This window comes from Lutra lutra, chromosome 3 (genome assembly GCF_902655055.1).
Source record: "Lutra lutra chromosome 3, mLutLut1.2, whole genome shotgun sequence".
Lineage (NCBI taxonomy): Eukaryota > Metazoa > Chordata > Mammalia > Carnivora > Mustelidae > Lutra > Lutra lutra.
Window position 1 is genome coordinate 154992232 of NC_062280.1, and position 22158 is coordinate 155014389.

Sequence of the window (22158 nt, forward strand, 5' to 3'; positions counted from 1 at the left end):
ATGTGCTCTCTCCCTTTTAGATAAAGGCTGACAAACATCTTCCCAAGAAAAGATTAGGGCATCACTATTCATACTTACGTACTCTGTGCAATTTAGGGACCATTTTTCTTCCATACTTACAAGTGATGACAGGAAGTCCAGAATTTAAAAACTTTGTTAGAATTATATCATCATTGGCACTCATTTAATCCCTGTTAATGATCACATCTAGATAGCTGACCTTTCTTGCATAGCTTTCATTCTTTCAGAGAGAAGTAAAAAATGAAACAGGAAGGGATGAATGCATGAAATCTCTCTTCCTATTCATTATTTTAATGTTTATGTGTAACTGAGAAAACTAGCAATTAAGGCTAATTTCCATCCAAACATAGAATTGCAGGTAAAAATAACGTGGGATCTTAGAAATCTTAAAAGTTAGGAATATGCATTTAACAGGCAATTAAGATAACCAGTTGAATGATACTGCATTAATTTAATCTAGTAGGGAAGGCCTATCGAAATAACAAAGGATAAGTTCTACAAGGGATTACACACAAGCAGCTGTGAGAAGCAGTTTTAATGAGTACTAGGCCTGATAGAACATAGGAAAGCATCAAAGAAAAGTAATGTTTTGGCCAGGATTTAAAGTGTGAATAAGGATTCTTGAGCAGAGGTATGGAAGGGTAGATGGAAGTCCAGTGCAATTGCCAAGGGAAGAGGTAATGAAAGGTTCATCAGAGAAGAAACAAAATCAGGACCTATTAAGGACAAAAATGAATGCATGTGACCAATATCCGAGGGGTGGTCAAGAAGGATTCCCCAATCTCAGAGTCTCACTGCGGGGTTCTGAGAGAGAATTAAGGTAGAAATACTTTTGTGGGGGAATTTTGTTTAAAAAATATGACAGAAAGGTGAGGTCAACAAGATGGCAACATAGGTCATTGCCAAAGTCAATAATACCCTCCACAAAGGCCATTAACTCTCCATAGGCAAAATAGCACTGTGAAAATCCCAGAAACAAGGAATAAAGCTTTAGCATGGCCCTGCTAGATGGTGAAGACAGTATTAAAATCAAGTAAACAGGAAACAAACAAGTTCCAGTAACAATCCTAAAAAAAATAGAAGTCTATCAGCTGACAAAAAATTCCAAATAATCTTCTTTGAAGTGTTCTAAAACAATGCAGACAACTAAATGAAATTAGAAGGTAGTATGAGCAAAATGAAGTTCAAAGAAACCATCAAAAGGGGAAAAAGAGAAAGTCAAGGTATTCAAAGATAAATCATTTGAAATTATCTAGTCTAAGAAGAAAATGAAAATAAAAAATGTCTATGTGGGGCGCCTGGGTTGCTCAGTGGGTTAAAGCTTCTGCTTTCAGCTCAGGTCATGGTCTCAGGGTCCTGGGATTGGGCCTCACATTGGGCTCTCTGTTCAGTGGGGAGCCTGCTTCCCCTTCTCTCTCTGCCTGCCTCTCTGCCTACTTGTCATCTCTCTCTGTCAAAATAAATAAATAAAATTCTTTTAAAAAATGTCTATGGGACACTAACAAGAGAAACAAAATATCAAGTATAAACCTCTGCAGCAGTGGGGTGGGTGCAGATAAGAACAAGTCTACAATGATAAAGGCTAAAAACCTCCTTAACTTGGGGGGAGAAATGGACGTCCAGATTCAAAAGGTCCAAGGACTTCTACATAGGTTGAACCCAAAAAGCTACATTGAGACACATTATAATTAAATAGCCACAAGTCACACACAAAGAGAATTCTGAAAGCATAAGGAGGAAAAGGGACTAGTGACAAATAAGGGGACCCCATATGACTATTAGCAGATTACCCACTAAACACTTCATAAGCCAAATGAATGAAACATTCAAAGTGCTGAAAGAAAAAAGTCAACAAAGAATAGTATATCCAGCAAAGGTGTCCTTCAGAAATAAAGGAGAGATAGGACATTCCCAAAACAAAAGCTGACTGAGTTCATCCCCAGTAACCCATCTTATAAGAAATGCTAAAAGAGCTAATAATACATTATATGTCTATAAAAAAATTAAAAAATTAAAAATAAATACATATTTATACATGTGTTAAAAAAAAGAAATGCTAAAAGACATTCTCAAGCTGAAATAAAAGGACACTGATCCCTACAAAAATATATAGAAAAAGAAATAAGAAATCAATAAGAAAAAGTCAAATTCTGATTTTGCAAGTCATTTATGCTAGTTTTAAAAAGTTAAACCTATGAACTACAACTACAATTTGTTATTGTTACACAATACTAAAAGAAATGTCAATTGTAACACTCACAACCTAAAAGGTGAAAGTAGTATAAAGTTTTCATTTGCTATTAAAGTTGTCAGCATAAAGCAGGATATTTTAACTCTAAGATATTTACTATAAGCCTCATGGTATCCACAAAGGAAAATCTTTTAGATAGCACAAGGCTATAAAGGTGTTCATAACATGCTGCCATAAAAAGTCAATCACAAAAGACCACCACAATGAAAGAATGAAAAATCTAAAGGAAACAATTACCATGGCAACAGAAAGTCCTTCTCAATAAACACAAATGGATAAAATTCTCCCAAAAGACACAAAATGGCTGAATGGATTTTAAGAAGATCCAATAATATGCTGCCTACAAAAGAATCCCTTTAGCTGTAAGGGCATACATAGGCTGAGAGTAAAGGAATGAAAAAATGTATTCCAAACAAATAGTAACCAAAAGAAATCATTTTGGGGGCACCTGCATGGCTCAGGTCATATATCCCAGGGTACTAGGATCAACTCCCAGATCGCATCTAGCTCCTTGCTCAGCAGGGAGTTTGCTTCTCCCTCTCCCTCCCCACACTCATGCTTATGTATGATCTCTCTCGCTCTCACTTTCCTCAAATAAATAAGATCTTTAATTTTTTTTAAAAATCAGTTTTATCAGAAAAAAACAGAATTCAGCTAAAAATGGTCGCAAAAGATGAAGACTATGTAATGGCAAAAGGATCAATTCATCAGGAAGCTAAAAACAATTCTAACTATTTATGCTCCCAACATCTGAGAACATAATTATATCCAGTAGGTATTACAGAACTAAAGAGAAATTAACTGCAATACAATAGTTAAACAATATAATACCCCCACAGTCTGACCCAGACAGAATTAGTCAGGAAAGAGCAAATTTGAACAATACTATAGAATGGATATATAGAAAGTCTACTATTCAGGAATAGCAAAATACTAATTCTTCTCAAGCACACATGGAACATTTTCAGGATTTAGCATATGTTAGGCCACAAAACAAGCCTCAAAATTCAACAAGATAAAATATTATCAAGTATCTTCTCTGATCATGATGGTGAGACACTAGAAAACAGTAACAAGAGGAAAGCTGTAAATTCAAATATGTGGAAATTTTACAACACCATCTTGCATAATCAATGGGACAAAGAAGAAATGAAAAGGGAAAAATAAAACTACCTGAAGACCAATGAAAACAAAATCACAACATACCAATACCAGTAGGATACAGCCACAGCAGTATGACACAAGCTTACAGCAATAAATACCTACATTAAAAAAGAAATATTTCAAATTAGGGCCACCCAGGTGGCTCAGTCGTTGAGCCGCCAACTCTTGGTTCAGGTCAGGTCATGATCTCAGAGCATCCAGGTCAGTGCTCATCGGGGAGTTGGCTCTCTCTTTCTCTCTCTTTCCCCTCAAGCCCTCCCCAGAGTATATGTGTGTGTGTGTGTGTGTGTGTTTATACTCTCTCTCCCTCTAAAATAAATAAATCCTTAAAGAAATATCCCAAATTAACAAGCTGGCTTTATAGCTCAAGGAAGAAATAAACTCAGCCCAAAGTTAAAGACATAATAAAGATTAGAACGGATTAGAAAATATTTTAGGAGTGCCTGAGTGGCTCAGTCATTAAGTGTCTGCCTTCAGCTCAGGTCATGATCCCAAGGTCCTGCGATCCAGCCCTACATCAGGCTCCCTACTCAGCTGGAGGCCTGCCTCTCCCACTCCCCTGCTTGTGTTTCCTCTCTCACTGTGTCTGTTTCTCTGTCAAATAAATAAACAAAATCTTTAAAAAAAAATTTTAAAAGAAAATATTTTTTAAATGGGGGAAAAATCATGAAACAAAGAGGTAGATTTGAAAAGGAAAAAAAAATGATCAACTCAAAAAGAAACACTCAGTGTTCTGAGTATTCAGAAATAACCCTTCTCTTGCCAGCTAAAACTCAAAGCTGCAACCCTTCTGAGGACTGCTTTCATGAGCAAGCTTCAGTTCTGGAAGCTGGAAGTCTAAGATCAGGATGTCAGCATGGTCAGATCTGCTGTTCTCAGATCAAGGCACATAGTCCAGCTTACTGTGACACCCAGAGTGTGGTCACCGGGATATCTTATGAGTGGATGGAAGGGTGCACCTTGCCTGGGTCATGGATGATATATTCAGTTATAGATCCCTTCAACCACCTTTCACCAAAATGACTAGGAGGAGAAACACCCAACGGAGGAAAAATTCAGAGATTGTGCCCTCTGCCACAGAACTATTGGATATGGACATAAACAGTATTCAGAAAGGGAATTCAGGGTAACAATTATCTAGGCGATGGATAGGTTGGAGAAGACCATTAGTGACAACATAGAATCTCTAAGGGAGGAAGTGAGAGCTGATCTGGCAGAAGTTAAAAATGCTATCAATGAGATCCAATCTAATCTAAATACTCTATCAACTAGAGTAACCCAAGGCAGAAGATAGAATTAGTGATCTAGAAGATAAACTAATAGAAAAGAAGAATAAGGAGGAGGCCTGGAACAAACAGCTTAGAAGCCATGAAAACCGAATTAGGGAAATAAATGATTCCATGAAATGTTCCAGCGTCAGAATTATTGGGATCCCTGTAGGGGTAGAGAGAGAGAGAAGACTAGAAGATATAATTGAACACACTCTGGATGAAAATTTCCCTAATCTAGGGAATGGAACAAGTGTTCGTGTCCTAGAGGCAAGATCAACGAGTCTAGAAAGACATCCAGACACTTAATTATGAAATTCACAAATCGTAATTTCAGACAGAAATTCTTAAGGACAGCTAGGGGGAAGAGATTCCTTACATACAGAGGAAGGACCATCAGAATAACATCAGACCTGTCCACAGAAACCTAGCAAGCCAGGAAGGGCTGGCAAGACATATTCAGGGCACTAAATGAGAAGAACATGCAGCCAAGAATACTTCATCCAACAAGGCTGACATTCAAAATGGATGGACAGATAAAAAGCTTCCAAGACCAGCAAGGTTTAAAAGGGTATGCGACCACCAAGCCAGCACTACAAGAAATATTAAGGGGAGGGGGAAGTTCTATAAAAGAAGAACCCAAGAGTGACATAGAACAGAAATATACAGAGACAATCTATAGAAACAAGAACTTCAAGGCAACACGAGGTCTATAAAAACTTACCTTTTAATAATCACTCTTGACGTGAATGGCCTAAATACTCCCATAAAATGGCACAAGGTTGCAGATTGGATAAAACGACAGATCTGTCCATATGCTGTCTACAAGAGACACATTTGGAACCTAAAGATATATCCAGACTGAAAGTGAAGGGATAGAGAAGCATCTTTCATGTCAATGGACCTCAAAAGAAAGCTGGGGTAGTGATTCTCATATCAGATAAATTAGATTTTTAAGCTAAAGTCAGAGATACAGAAGGACACTACATTTTTAGAAGATCTATCCACCAAGAAGATCTAACAATTGTAAATATTTATGCCCCCAATATGGGAGCAGCCAACTACTTAAGCCAACTGCTAATCAAAATAAAGAGTCAGGTGCCTGGGTGGCCTGGGTGGCTCAGTGGGTTAAGCTGCTGCCTTCGGCTCAGGTCATGATCTCAGGGTCCTGGGATCGAGCCCCACATCGGGCACTCTGCTCAGCAGGAAGCCTGCTTCCCCCCCGCTCTCTTCTCTGCCTGCCTCTCTGCCTACATGTGATCTCTGTCAAATAAATAAATAAAATCTTTTAAAAAATAAATAGTCATATTAATATGAATACATTAACAGCAGGGGATCTTAACATGCCACTCTCAGTAATAGACAGATCATCCAAGCAGAAAATCAATAAAGAAACAAGAGCTTTGAATGATGCACTGGACCAGATGGACCTCACAGATATACACAGAACATTCCACCCTAAAACAACAGAATACTCATTCTTCTCGAGTGTACATGGAACTTTCTCCAGAATAGACCACATACTGGGTCACAAATCAGGGCTCAACCAATATCAAAAGATTGAGATTATTCCCTGAATATGCTCAGACCACAGTGCTTTGGAAGTGGAACTCAACCACAAGAAAAAGTCTGGAAGGAATTCAAACACTTGGAAGCTAAATTCCACCTTGCTTAACAATGTTTGGATCAACCAGGAAATCAAAGAAGAACTTAAGCAATTCATGAAAACCAATGAGAATGAAGACACTTCGGTCCAAAATCTGTGGGATACAGCAAAGTCGGTCCTAACAGGGAAATACATAGCCATCTAAGCCTCACTCAAAAACACTGAAAAATCCAGAATACAAAAATTGAAAAATCCAGAATTCAAAAAATTGAAAAATCTAGCTCTCTTTACACCTTAAAGAACTGGAAAATCAACAACAAATTAAGCCAACCCCACACACAAGAAGGGAAATAATCAAGATTAGAGCAGAGATCAATGAGTTAGAAAATAGAGATACAGTAGAACACATCAAAGAAACTAGAAGCTGGTTCTTTGAAAGAAAAAATAAGATCAATAAATCTAATCTAATCCAAACCAATCCAAAAAGATAGAGAGGACCCAACTTAATAAAATTGTGAATGAAAAGGGAGAGATCACAACTAACACCAAGGAAACAGAAATAATCATCTGAAATTATTATTGACCGTTATATGCCAATAAGTTAAGAGACCTAGAAGAAATGGATGCATTCCTGGAAACGTATAAACTTCCAAAACTGAATCAGGAAGAAATTGACAACTTGAATAGGCCAATATCTAGTAACAATATTGAAGCAGTGACCAAAACCCTCCCAAGAGCCCAGGACTTGATGGATTCCCTGGGGAACTCTATCAAAATTCAAAGAAGAAATAATACCTATTCTCCTGAAGCTGTTTCAAAAAACAAAAAAAGAAGGAAAACTTCCAGACTCTTTCAATGAAGCAAGCATTACCCTGATCCCTAAACGAGGCAAAGACCCCACCAAAAATGAAAATTTCAAACCAATATCCCTGAGGCATATGGGTGCTAAGATTCTCAACAAGATCCTAATAGGATCCAATAGTACATTAAAAAGATTATCCACCATGACCAGGTGGGATTTATCCATGGGAAGCAAGGGTGGTTCAATATTCCCAAATCAATTAATGAGATAGAACGAATCAATATGGGAAAAGAGAAGAACCACATGGTCCTCTCAATTGATGTAGGAAAAGCATTTCACAAAATACAGCATCCGGTCCTGATTAAAACGATTCAAAGTATAGGGATATGGGGAACATTCCTCAACTTCATAAAACCTATCTATGAAAAAGCCACAGCGAGTATCATCCTCAGTGGGGAAAAGTAGACAGCCTTCCCTTTGAGATCACGTACACCACAAGGACGCCCACTCTTGCCATTGTTGTTCAACACAGTAATAGAAGTCCTATCAACAGCAATTAGACAACAAAAAGAAATAAAATGTATTCAAGTTGGCAAAGAAGAAATCAAACTCTCTCTCTTTGTGGATGACATGATACGTTCTATGGAAAACCCAAAAGACTCCACCCCCAAACTACTAGAACTCATACAGCAATTCAGTAATGTTGCAGGATCCAAAATCAATGCATAGAAATCTATTGCTTTCTTATACACTAATAATGAAAATATAGAGAGGGAAATGAGAAAATCGATTCCCTTTACTATAGCACCAAGAACGAGAAGATAGCTTGGAATAAACCTAAAGAAAGAGGCAAAGGATCTGTACTCAAGGAACTACAGAACACTCATGAAAAAAATAGAATAAGACACAAAAAGATGGAAAAGCATTCCATGCTCATGGGTTGGAAGAATAAACATTGTTAAAATGTCTATACTGCTCAGAGCAATCTATACTTTTGATGCCATCCTGATCAAAATTCACTGACATTTTTCGAAGTGCTGGAACAAACAATCCTAAAATTGGTATGGAACCAGAATAGACCTCAAATTGCTATGGAAATGTTGAAAAACAAACTGGGGCATCACATTGCTTGATTTCAAGCTCTACTACAAAGCTGTGATCACCAAGACAGCATGGTACTGGCACAAAAATAAACACATAGACCAGTGGAACAAAGTAGAGAGCCTAGATATGGACCTGCAACTCTATGGTCAAATAATCTTCGACAAAGCATGAAAAAATATACAGTGGAAAAAAGACAGTCCCTTCAATAAATGGTGCTAGGAAAGCTATATGTAGTTTTCAGACAGCTATATGTAGAAGAATGAATTTCAACCATTCTCTTACACCATACACAAAGATAAACTCGAAATGGATAAAAGACCTCAACATGAGGCAGGTATCCATCAGAATCCTAGAGAACATAAATAGTAACCTCTTCAACAACGGCCACAGCAAATTCTTTCAAGACATGTCTCCAAAGGCAAAGGAAACAAAAGCAAAAATGAACTTTTGGGACTTCATCATGCTCAAAAGCTTCTGCACAGCAAAGGAAACAGTCAACAAAACAAAGAGGTAACCCATAGAATGAATGGAAGAAGATATTCACAAATGATACTACAAAGGGCTGATATCCAAGATCTATAAAGAACTCCTCAAATTCAACACACACAAAACAGATAATATGTCAAAAAATGGGCAGAAGACATGAACAGACACTTCTCCAAAGAAGACATACAAATGACTAACAGACACATGAAAAAATGTTCATCATCATTAGCCATCAGGGAGATTCGAACCAAAACCACATTGAGATACCACCTTATACCAGGTAGAATGGCCAAAATCAACAAGACAGGAAACAACAAGTGTTGGAGAGGATGTGGAGAAGGGGGAACCCTCTTACACTGTTGGTGGGAATGCAAGTTGGTGCAGCCACTTTGGAAAACAGTGTGAAGATTCCTTAAGAAATTAAAAATAGAGCTACCCTATGACCCTGCAATTGCACTACTGGGTATTTACCCCAATGATACAGATGTAGTGAAAAGAAGGGCTATCTGTACCCCAATGTTCATTGCTGGGTGGCAGCAATGACCACAGTCGCCAAACTGTGGAAAGAGCCGAGACGCCCTTCAACAGATAAAATGGCCCATATATACAATGGAGTATTATGCTTCCAGCAGAAAGGATGAATACCCGACTTTTGTATCAACATGGATGGGACTGGAGGAGATTATGCTGAGTGAAATAAGTCAAGTAGAGAAAGTCAATTATCATATGGTTTCACTTACTTGTGGAGCATAAGGAATAATACTGAGGACATTGGGAGATGGAGAGGAGAAGTGAGTTGGGGGCAATCAGAGGGGAAGACAAACCATGAGAGACTGAACACTGAGAAACAAACTGAGGATTTTGGAGGGGAGGTGGGTGGGACGTTGGGTGAGCCTGGTGATTCCTTAAGAAATTAAGGAGGTATTAAGGAGGGCATGTATTGCATGGAACATTGGGTGTGCCGCATATTAAAAAAAAAATAAAAAATAAAAAAAAAAAGAACACTCAGATCAGAAATCAGAGAGGACACATTACAAATCCTATCACCAATACACAGAGGGTCATAAGAGACTACTCTAAACTATATATACACACCAATGAATTGGACAACCTATAAGAAAGGGATAAATTCCTACAAACGCACAACTTACCAAGATCGAATCATGAAGAAACAAAAAATCTGAACACACCAATAGAACACTGAAGTTTAATCAATAACGAAAACTGCCCAAAGTCAAGACTGGATGGTTTCACTGGGTAACCAAACATTTAAAGAAGATTTAACACCCATTTTCCTCAAACTCTTCCAAAAGACTGAAGAAGAGGGAAAGAGGGAATACTCCCTAACTCTTTACCAAGCCATCATTACCCTAATGCCAAGCCAGACAAGGATACTTCAAGAATAATCTAAGCCATTATCACCAATGAATTTGGATGCAGAAACTCTTTTAATTTTTTATTTTTTTTATTAACATAATGTATTATTAGCCCCAGGGGTACAGGTCTGTGAATCGCCAGGTTTACACACTTCACAGCACTCACCATAGCACATACCTTCGCCAGTGTCCATAACCCCACCATCCTCTCCCTACCCCCCCTACCCCCCAGCAACCCTCAGTTTGTTTTGTGAGATTAACAGTCTTTTATGGTTTGTCTCCCCCACATCCTATCTTGTTTCATTTATTCCCTTCCTACCCCACAAACCCCCCACATTGCCTCTCAACTTCCTCATATCAGGGAGATCATATAATTGTCTTTCTCTGACTGACTTATTTCACTAAGCATAATACCCTCTAGTTGCATCCATGTCGTCGCAAATGGCAAGATTTCATTTCTTTTGATGGCTGCATAGTATTCCATTGTATATATATATACCACATCTTCTTTATCCATTCTAGAAGCAGAAACTCTCAACAAAATACTAGCAAGCTAAATTAAACAGTGCATTAAAAGGACTGTACACCACAGAAAAGTGGGATTCATCTGACGAAATTCAACATCCATTCGTGATAAAAACTCAGTGAACTGGGAATAGAAGCAGACCTCAACATATTAAAGGCCGTATAAAAAGCCCATAGTCCACCTGTACTCAACTGGTTATAGACTGAAAGCTTTTTCTCCAAGATCATGAAACAGATAAGGATGCCTACTCTCACCTAAAGCAACCTAGTACTCTAAGTCATAGCCAGAGCAGAAGCAAGAAATAAAAAGCAACCAGATTGAAAAGGAAGATGTAACGCTGTCACATATTTACAGAGGATATTATATATAGAAAACCCTGAGGGCTCCACCAAAAAAACTGAGAACAGATGAATTCAGTAAAGTGGCAGGATATAAAATCAACACACAAAAATCAGATGCATTTCTATACATTAACAGTGAACTATCTGAAAAAAAAATTAAACAATCTCATTTAAAATAGGATGAAAGTCAATAAAACAAGAATAAATTTAGGGAGGTAAAAGATCTGTACATGTAAAGCAATGGTGAAAAATATGAGTACACAAATAAATGGGAAAACATTTTATGCTCAATAGGTAACAATTAGTATTGTTAAAATATCCATCCTACCTAAAGCCATCTATAAAGTAAATGCAATCCCTATCAAGATTCCAACCACATTTTTATATAAATAGGAAAAACAGTCTTACACTGTTTTTTATGGAACCACAGAATACCATGATTAACCAAAGCAGTCTTGAAAAATAAAGCTGGAGGGATCATGCTTACTGACTTCAAACTATATTACAAAACTACAGTAACCAAAATACTATACTGGCATAAAAACTGATACATAGATCAATGCAAATGAATCAAGAGCCCAGAAAGAAACCATACATATATGGTCAACTAATATTTGACAAGAAAGCCAAGAATACCTAATGGGAAAGATGGTCTCTTCAATAAATACAGTTGGGAATACTGGTTAACCACAGACAAAAAAGAAACATACAACTAGACCCCTACATTACACCACTCAAAAATTAATTCAAAATGTATTAAAGACATAAATTTAAGACCTAAAACTATAGAACTCCAAGAAGAAAAATACAGGGGGAAAGTTCATAGACATTATTTTGGGTAATGCTTTTTGGATAGGACAAAAAAAAAAGCACAAGCAATAAAAACAAAAATAAGCAAGTAGGCTTTCATCAAATTTGCACAGCAAAAAAGCCATCAACAAAATGAAAAGGCAACCTCAGAATAGGAGAATATATTTATGAACCACACATCTGACAAAAGGTTAATATACAAAATATATAAGGAACTCCTACAACTCAAACAAAGAAATCTTATTAAAAAGTGAGAACAGGGGTGCCTGGGTGTCTCAGTGGGTTAAAGCCTCTGCCTTCAGCTCAGGTCATGATCCCAGAGTCCTGGGATCAAGTCCCACATCAGGCTCTTTGCTCGGCAGGGAGCCTGCTTCCTCCTCTCTCTCTCTCTGCCTGCCTCTCTGCCTACTTGTGATCTCTGTCAAATAAATAAAACCTTAAAAAAAAAAAAAAGTGAGAACATAATAAACCTCTATTCCAAAGATGATAAAGAAGTGGCTAAATTCTTCATCACTAATCAGCAAGAAAATCCAAATAAAAAACCACAAGAGGGGCGCCTGGGTGGCTCAGTGGGTTAAAGCCTCTGCCTTCAGCTCAGGTCATGATCCCAGAGTCCTGGGATCGAGCCCCGAGTCGGGCTCTCTGCTCAGCGGGGAGCCTGCTTCCTCCTCTCTCTCTATGCCTGCCTCTCTGCCTACCTGTGATCTCTGTCTGTCAATTAAATAAATAAATAAATCTTTAAAAAACAAACCACAAGAGGTATCACTTCATACCTGTTAAAATGGCAGTTATCAAAAGGATATCAAGTGTTAGTGAGAATGAAGAAGTGGGAACCCACGTGCACTGTTAGTGAGAATGTAAATTGTTACAGGCACTGTGAAAAATAGTACAGATATTCCAAATAAATAAATAAATAAATAAATAAATAAAACAAACAAACAAACAAACAAACCAGAACTTCTGTCTGATCTCAGCAGCCCCACTTCTGGGTACGCATCCAAAGGAAATGAAAATCACTCTCTGGAAGAGATACCTGTACCTCCATGTTTACGGTACTATTTATGAAACTAAAATGGCAAAAAAAAACTAAGTATCAGTTCAGATAAATGAATAAAGAAACTAGTGTATACATATACATAATAGAATATTACTCAGCCGTAAGAAAGGAAATGCTGCCATTTGCAACAGTGTGGATGAACCCTGAGGGCATTACACTAGGTGAAATAAGTCAAAGAAATACTACATAATATTACTTACATGTGCAATCTAGAAATAACAAACTCCCAGAAACAGATTAGTGGCTGCCCGGAGCTGGTGAATAAAGTGGATGAAGGAAGCTGGACGGAAGTGGATGAAGGCGGTCAAAGAGTACAACTTACAGTTCTAAGACTAACAAATTCTGAGGATCTAATGTACAACTTGGTCAATCTAATGCTGTATTGTATACTTGAAAATTGCTCAAAGTCAGTCTTGAAAGTTCTTTTTTTTAATTTATTTATCTGAAGGGGTGGGGAAGGGCAGAGGATGAGAAACCCTCAAGCTGATTCCCCGCTGAGTGCAGAGCCCAAGAAGAGATGGGGCTGGATCCCAGGACCCTGACATCATGACCTGAGCCAAAATCAAGAGTTGGACACTCAACCGACTGAGCCATTCAGGCTCCCCTAAATCTTAAAAGTTCTGACTGTGGGACTGAGGGTGAGGTATGGTAACTAAATGAGGTGACAGACATGTTAACTATCCTTACTGTGGTAATCATTTAGAAATATATATGCTCCAATCACCATGTAGTACACTTGAAACTAACATTGTGTGTCAACTGTACTTCAATAAAATAAATATCTGGGCCATTATAAAGCATATATATATATACATATATATATATATATATATATATATGCATTAATCAAGTAACATTGTATCATTGTATACCTTAAGCTTACACAATGTTATATAGGTCAATTGTTATCTCAGTAATGTTGGAAAAATATCAAAAGAAAAGAATGAGATCAGTTTCTGGTTTGTTGAGGTTTAGCATCTTTTACAGAGTTTGATTATAGCTGCTCTTGCAAAGACAGCAGAGCATCAGACTACTGGAGATATTCTAACATGAAAGGGCTCCCATCCCCCATGAGAAATGTGAAAGGAACCAAAGTGGACAAAGAAAAGATAAGAGGACCAGAGGTAACGCCCTGAGGAAATGAAAATCAGAATCAGGAAACCTGGAATGGAACCTGGTAAAAACTGTGCAGAAAACAGGACAATCAGAAGGAAAGGAATGTCATGGTAACTAAAGGAAAGAGAGCTGCAGACAAGAGGGAGTGGAATGTATTACATATAAGATCTAATGATTAGAAAGCCACTTACAGTTAGGAGGGTAAATCTGGAATAGCAAGAAAGAATCAAGTAGTTTATACTCCCTAGAGGGCAACTTCTGAAGGGAACGAGATAAAGGACAAGAGCAAGGGCCAAAGGATACATCAGCTTCCCGTGGGCAGGATGTACATCCCAGGGAAGCAGCAGTCCTGGGCCTCTGAGAGGTCCTGCATCCAGAAGGCGACTCCTGCAGAGGAACAGGCTCACAGAAAACCAGGGCAGAAGACCAAAGGATACATCACCAATGACAGTGACAAGGGAACTGCGGGTGAGACTGGGCACCAGGGAGCACAAAAATGCTACAGAAGAAAAGAATCAGCATCTGTAATTTCCTACACCTGTAAAAGGCAGAACAGTCCCCCACGTCCATGCCCTAATCTCTGGTCCTATAAATGAGTTACATTACCTGTTAGAAGGGGACTCTGCAATACTATACTGGGTCATCTGGGTGAGCCTAATCTAATACAGTAGTCCTTCAAAGCAGAGAACTTTCTGTAGAGGGAGACAAGAGATGCCACAGGAGGAGAAGGCATAGAAATTTTAAACAGGAGGTGGATTTCATATAACAGAGAGGTAGGGGCCCACACAAACGATAGGAAAGAGGCCTTTGGGAGCTAAGGCAGCCCCCAGAGGACAACCAGGACCTCAGTCCTACAACAGCGAGGAACTGGATTCTGCCACCATGAACTTGGAAGAGGTTCTTCCCAAAGCATCCGGTAAGATCCCAGCCATTTGGACATAAATTTTAGCCTTGTGAAACCTGAGAAATCAGGTGAGTCAACCTGGACTTTGACTTGCAGAACTAGGAGACAGTATCTTGGCGTTTAAGCCATCAAAAACCATGGTAATTTGTTACAGCAGCAATAAAAACCAACATCACCCCAGAGCACCAAGGACAGATTATAAACACCCTAGACCAGAAGCAAACTCTTATTCCTCCTCTCCTCACCTCCCATGTAGTCCTGGAGGAAATAGTTGGCAGTCTGGAGAGTAGAGCACAGCCAAGTAAGGTAGAGAAACAAAAGAGGCCAAGCTCATTCCCTAACCAGTGCCCCAACTAGAGACCTGAAGTAAAGCCAGCCTGTAAGGGGGGAAAGGGAGAGCTATTTTTTAGATCAAAATTATTTTTATAATTTTTTTCTGTTTAATCTCAAAGCCAAGAGAAAGTCTGAGATCCGCCTGGGATTTCACCTAGGAGCACAAGAATAAGCCAAGGGGGCTGATATAAAGAGGCAACAGCTACAATGATCAAGTCACTTTCAGCTTGTATCTACCATGCTCAAATCATTCAAAAACCAGTTAACATAGACCTACGGTGAGTCCAATAGTAAGCACTGAAACTTGACTTCCAGAAATCAAAGTTGTATATACAAGATGTTCACATAGCTATTTCACAAAGCTAGATCCACACAGAAACCAATAGGGGCTTTCGGATAACAATTCCACCTTTACCAAAAGACAAATGGGAAAAAGAGACCTTAAGTAGTCTCAACATTCATCACTGCTTAAAAAAATAAGGCTCGACCCAACCTCGACCGAAAAACCCAATAAACTATTTCCCAGAGACCAAGTAAATCCATCTCTAAAATAAACATGAAAGGATTACAAATATTCAAACATTATACCCTTAACTCTCACTATCAAGTCAGCACACTGAAGACTATTTAAAAAAAAAAAAAAAGGTTCTGTAAGAACAGTTTTTACTTTATGTAAAAATTACTTCAATACCTTTGATAAAGTTAAATAAGTTTTTAAAAATTGCACAATATCAAAACTAGAAATTTAGATGTAAATTTTAAACGATAGAAAATCCCTGTAGCGGCAAATGCCAAGACGTTAAGATTGCAGATTTGATGAGGCTTCTTCGAAAGGACAGAGGTACGATGGACAGGGGTGCTTAGATGGCGCAGTTGGTTAAGTGACAACTCTTGATTTCCGCTGAGGTCATGATCGCAGGGTCACATATTGTGGGACTCCGCACTCAGCAGGGAGTCTGCTCAAGATTCTCTCTGTCCCTCCATCTTCTGCCCCTCCCCTGCTCTCTCACTCTTCCACTCACTAAACAAATAAAAGTTAAAAATTTTAAGAAGTACTAGATATGTAAGTAAAAATTAAAAAATTCAAACTCAACGCTTCATCTAGCATTCTCTACAGACATAGACCAGCTTTAAATTTGTCAAAAATGAAGCACCCTGTAAAGCCTGACAGATATCACTCATCTACATTTAGGGAAGGGAAGAGAACTTCCTCAACTCCAGAACCATCAGTGGATTTTCCCCTACAATGTATTGTCAGTCAAGCTATCAGAAAGGGAAGAAGAACCTAATTCCTTTTTTTTTTTTTTTTTTTAAAAAAGACCTTAGTTCTCACAAACTCACTTAGCAAACTGGGCAGCCCTGACCCATCAAAAATTTCATTTTACTGCTGCTGAGTAAAATGAGTTTGATTGCAAATGATTTTCTGCCAACAGGGATACCTGTTTAGATTTAACAAGCAATCGGGCCTAGTTATTAAATATGTATTGTGTAAACACTTCAGAAATGTCAATATCCTTCTGCCCTATTCATAACTACAAACACTGAAAGTCTTACCCTTCTCTGGGTAACTGACCCTTTTCACAGTAACTGAAAAATACCTCCAGTAATCACGGTCAGTACAGAATACCGTGAACTGTATTCAGTACTCCCGGTAGCTATACTTTTAATGGCTTGTGGTGTTAAGATGTGGCCTCGTAAACACCTTACATTAATAGCCTACGCACTCATACTCAGATGCCACTAGCAATCATGATCAAAAAGAAAAACATCTTAACAAAGTTGTCACCAGGAAATGAAAGTAGTACCATTCTAGAATCCCCTAGGTAATTCAGGTCAGTGGTTCCACATATAGTACATGGAATGAGAAGGGAGCTAAGGGCACTTTATTATCTTGAGTCCTCCACCGTGGTATTGAAGAGAACTACAATTATACAAGCCTCATTAACAGAGGCAAAGGCCAGCAAAATATAAAACAAAAACAAAAGTCCTCCCTTTGGTGGCACATATGCTAAAATTGGGGGGAAAGGAAAGGTTTTTTGTTCAAGGCAAAAATGATACCAACTCATGGAGACAAAAGAGTTGATAAGGAGTTATACATATGTGGTTAATTAAAAACAAAATTAGTCCTTCATCAAGAGCTGACATAATAGGTAAGAACGTCCCAAGTCTAGGGTTCATGCAAAACAATACTAACATATGCTCAGTGATGAAAAGTTAGGAATCACTAACACTAATTAATCCTATGGAGACACAAACTAGGCATTCTCTCTTTCTGGGCCTTCTAAAGCTCCATGTATAACACTGAACACAAATATTTGATGAATAGAAAATAAGGCAATATAAGGGTAAATATTTTGTTGATTCCAGTTGAATAATGAGGAAACCAGCTATTAACTTTCTCAAATTTCAAACACATTTTATACACTAAATAAGTCAATTTCCCTAAAAACTAATAAGGCTGTCAAAAACAATAGAGGAATAGAGAAAATAAATCCTGAGTTGAAATATTACACAACTCTTCAAAATGGTATAAAAAATCCTCTCATAATCGGCCCTAAATTATCACTCCAGTCTAATTTTTCAAACCTCTCACACATTCCCCCTGAGCTATTTGTACCTCGCTCTGTCTTGGTTCACTGCCAGTTCCCCATCTTAAGAGAATGCCCTTTCCCTCTGCTTATTCCAACCCTATAAGGCCACACCTGCCTCTAAATCCATCTGCTCCATGAAATTTTCCTAAGCTGCTATAATAACCTTTCAATTTTCGCTTCCCCTGAAGCTAATGAGGTATCTCAAAAATTAATTTCTTCCTACTCTGAACTTACATGGAACTTAACCATTAATTAGAACCCTCTAGCATTTCTTACTCATTTAATTCTTCAAAATGTTTATTTTGATTCCTCCAAGATAAGCAACTTGAGGGTAAGAACTATATGAAAAACTATTTAGATGCAATTAGCATTCATTTTGTGATAAATGATTTTGAACGTACTTAACACAGTGGGTTGTTGGTCAAATTAGTTTACCCATGAGCAGAGTCAGGATCACCATTTATTGGAACCAACCAAAGGCAGCTTCTACAGCACTGTCTCCACCAGAAAAGGCACACCCCAAAATAAGTAAGTTCTAGTCTCCTCAGATATAAATGTTCTGGGACTCTATGAACCTGGTTATCCTGAGAACTAAGAAAGGAATCAAACAAGAAAAAAAGATGAACAAAATCAGCATACACATACACAGCACTGTGATGATCATTCTAAAATGCAAACAAACCCTAATAGACCACTTAGATAATCTTTAAGATTCAAAATGTACCATTATGATACTTGAGAGGGTTTTTATATATTCTGTATATTACACACACACACACACACACACAACCTAGTGTGCCAATTTTCCTCTCTTTTTTTTTTTTTTTTTGGTAATCCTAAAGCTCTGTATGCCTAAATTGCTATCTTCAAGGACATCAGAAATCATATATGGAACACAATCCTTAAATGTTCATTGGTCCATTAACAGCAGCAATAAAACAAGGTAAGGTTTTTTTCATCAACCATTTTATGGGAAAAAAAAAAATTCTTACCATCATCTTTTCAAAAAGTTCTAAGACTTCATTCTGTGACAGTGGCTTTGGAATATTTTCCATCACCTCAGAAGAGCAATCATTGCTTGCAAACGCAGTCTTCAGGTTGGAAAGCGGAGGTCTCTCCTTCTTGCTCCCTGGAATTCTTATGCTGGCAAATTTGTCCAGCTACAAAGGCAAAGTAGCACATGCGTTAATATTTCCTCCAACAACATGTATCTAGTTGCCAAAATAATCCCCCCCCAACAGGGTCGATCCCATTATCACTATGATTTCATCAGAAGGCATTCAGCACTAGAATCTTTAAGATCTTTTAAAACACAAAAGTGTTCCATAATCATCTTGTCTAAGGACAGAAAAGAGATCAGGCAACCTCCAAAGATTCCTTCTAATCTTAAATTACAGAATTAAGATTCTAATGGCAGGTGACCTTTGCTTTACAGATTAGCAAACTAAACAGTTTTACAAAGGTAACTGGGCTAATTTGGGGGTGGGCAATCAAACCAATATTTCGTGTCCCAACTCCCAGACCCCTTGCCCAGGGCCCTTTTCACAGAATTCCTCAATCACATTTCATAAAATGCACTAAGAGTTTAATTCTGCTTATATCTCTAGAGCTTGTTGGTATGATAAATAACACATTTCTCTTCATTCAGGCTGGTCCGTGTTTGAATTTCACGAGCAACTATAGAGTAGGATGGCTAAAGCCTCAGGAGATAAAGCTGGGGATTTTGCTGCGATGAGATTTCTTATATTAAATCAAATAGTTCACTGATATTTGCAAGTATGTAGATATTACTTTATAAAGCTAATTATTTATTCTTTGGAAATTGCTTGATTTCACAAATTCTGTTCCTCACATAAAACCCAGACTCAAAGTTTGAAGTGGTATCAAAAAGGCAAAGAAGGTCTTAAAGTAGTTACCAGAAGTGTGTTCAGAAACCACAATGGTTCCGTGAATTGTTCAGTGTAACTATATCTTACACTGTTTTTGCCATAATGTATATAATCCATCGACTTGTGCTATTCATGGTAGCCACTAGCCATGTATGGTTGTTTAAATGTAAATTATAAGTTCAGTTTCTTAGTTGCACCAACCACATGTCAAGCCCTCAAGAGCCATATGTGGCTGTTGGCCCTCATATTGGTCAAAGCACATGAAGAGCATTTCCAACAGAAAATTCTATTGGACAGCGCTAGTATAGCCCAGTAGAGAAATGGGATACAAAATACTGAATTTAAAAGGACAAAAAGTCGCAGTATTAGTTCACAAAAGAAATAGGATTTCTTTAAGTAAGATGCAAAGATATTTAGCTTTCAAAACAGATCTTCAAATTCACTGTGAATACAAAGCCTAGAAAAAAATGCCATGTACTATATTCACACATGGTCCATCTAACAGGGCCTAATCATGAAAGTCCTAAGAATAGGACAGCTTCCAGCAGGATTTAGAAAGTAGTCACAAAATACCACCACTGTTCTCATCCTCATAACAAAAACAAGCCAGAAAACCTCCCAAGTTACAGTTAGTGTTGTTTTCAAACCATCAGGCAGCTGAGGACATAAGGAAACCTGGAAGGACTACTAGGAAGTGACAAGCTGCTTTGATCCCTGACAGTTACAGACTAAGAAATTAAACAAGGATTTAAAAAAAAGCCAAATTTTTAATGAACTATTGACAGCATGGGTTCTGGCATAAGAAACTGGAATTCCATGGAGCCCCAGTCATGGAGCAAGTCTACACCCACTTACCAAGGCTTTCCCTCAGGCCTTCACCAAGTGCATGAGTTAGTCTGCCAAAAGCTGGAGGGAGGGCAAGATATCCCCAGGCATGAAGTGTCCTAGGAGGCCTCTCCCTAGGTAAAGAGACTGTCCTCCCAAACACTCTGAACTAAGCAAAAGATGGGAGAGAAGCCCCCAAAAGATATTCTGGATGTTCAGCGAGTAAATGACAGCTACCACCTGAAGGCCAGGGGCAGACACCAAGTTAGCAAGGTATCTCCTGAAGAAACTGAAAACACAAAGAACTTTACATTAACCCTGAAAAGGGCATCTGAACTTTAAAGCAGAAAGAGTTATCCCAGTCTTGAAAATGAATAGTTCAGTCGTCAAGCTAAAAGCAGAGTACCAGAGCCTCATTCGTTCTAAACAACCTTGAAGGCCCAGAGGACACTACTCAAATTAAGGCAGCTTTGCCAAGCCCGGCTCAACAAGACACCCCATGGACTCAGTTCCCCCCCCCCCGCCCATTTTAGCAGCCTAAAGAAAGGCACTCCCTTTCTTAGAAGGATTATGTCCACAGTATTCAAATAAAATGTCTACCATATAATCAACTACTGATGAATTCGCTAAGGACCAAGAAAGTGTCACACAGAGTCAAAGAGAAGCAGACCTAGAGATGGCCTGGATGATGGACTCATGGGTCACACCATCTCTAAAGATATTTATAAAAATGCTACAGGGGGCACCTGGGAGGCTCGGTCGTTAAGTGTCTGCCTTGGACTCAGGTCATGATCCTAGAGTCCTGGGATCAAAGCCTGCTCGGTGGGAAGACTGCTTGTCCCTCTTTCACTCCCCCTACTTGTATTCCTGCTCTTGCTGTCTCCCTCTCTCACTCTCTTTCTCTGGCTCTGTCAAATAAATAAATAAATCTAGAAAAAATTCTGAAGGACATAATAAAAAGCAGACACAATGTAGGAGATGGGCAATTTATAAAGTCATGGAAATCATTTTTAAGAGCATGTTAGAGGGACGCCTGGGTGGCTCAATTGGTTAAGCCGATGCCTTCAGCTCAGGTCATGATCCCAGGGTCCTGAGATCGAGTCCCGCATCGGGCTCCTTGCTCGACAGGGAGCCTGCTTCTCCCTCTGCCTCTTCCTGCTTGTGCATACGCGCGCTCGCTCTCTCTCTCTCTCTGACAAATAAATAAATAAAATCTTAACAACATGTTAGAAATTTAAGATGTATCAACAAAAAATTCATTAGATGAACTTCAGGGTAACCAGAACACTGCTGAGAAATGAACTGGTGAACCTAAACCCAACAAAAAGCATGCAAACTCAAACACCACGGAAGAAGGGAAAGAAAAATGAAAGAACCAAGAACCCCAGGGCTGTGGTACAGTGTGAAGCACTGTAATACAAGCGTAACTGAGGACGAGAAAAAGAAAAGGATATTGGAAATCTATTTCAGGAGATAATGACTGAAATAATTGATTTTCTAGAAATGGGTTCATGACTACCAGAAGCACAGCCATGGAGGAAGAATACCCAGACAAACAAGCCCACACCTAGCTACCCCCAGTCAAGCTGCTGAAAATCCCAAGCAAAGGGCAAACCATAAAAGCACAGCCAGACATATGAAGACACATTATATACAAGATAAAAATGACACAAATAACTCATTTCTCA

The 22158-nt window shown here is 38.5% G+C and overlaps 1 protein-coding gene across 5 annotated transcripts in view; it reads right to left on the bottom strand.

Annotated features, from left to right (window-relative positions):
- Window positions 1-22158, bottom strand: part of DIAPH3 (diaphanous related formin 3) — a 510449-nt gene that overhangs the window by 442948 nt on the left and 45343 nt on the right. For 4 of the 5 annotated variants that reach the window (XM_047720091.1, XM_047720089.1, XM_047720090.1 and 1 more), the window contains one exon: window positions 18749-18916. In XM_047720091.1, the coding sequence (XP_047576047.1) occupies window positions 18749-18916 (168 nt within the window). Of the gene's footprint in view, window positions 1-16889; window positions 16909-18748; window positions 18917-22158 lie in introns of those variants that run through there. The other variant, XM_047720092.1, reaches the window with a different exon arrangement.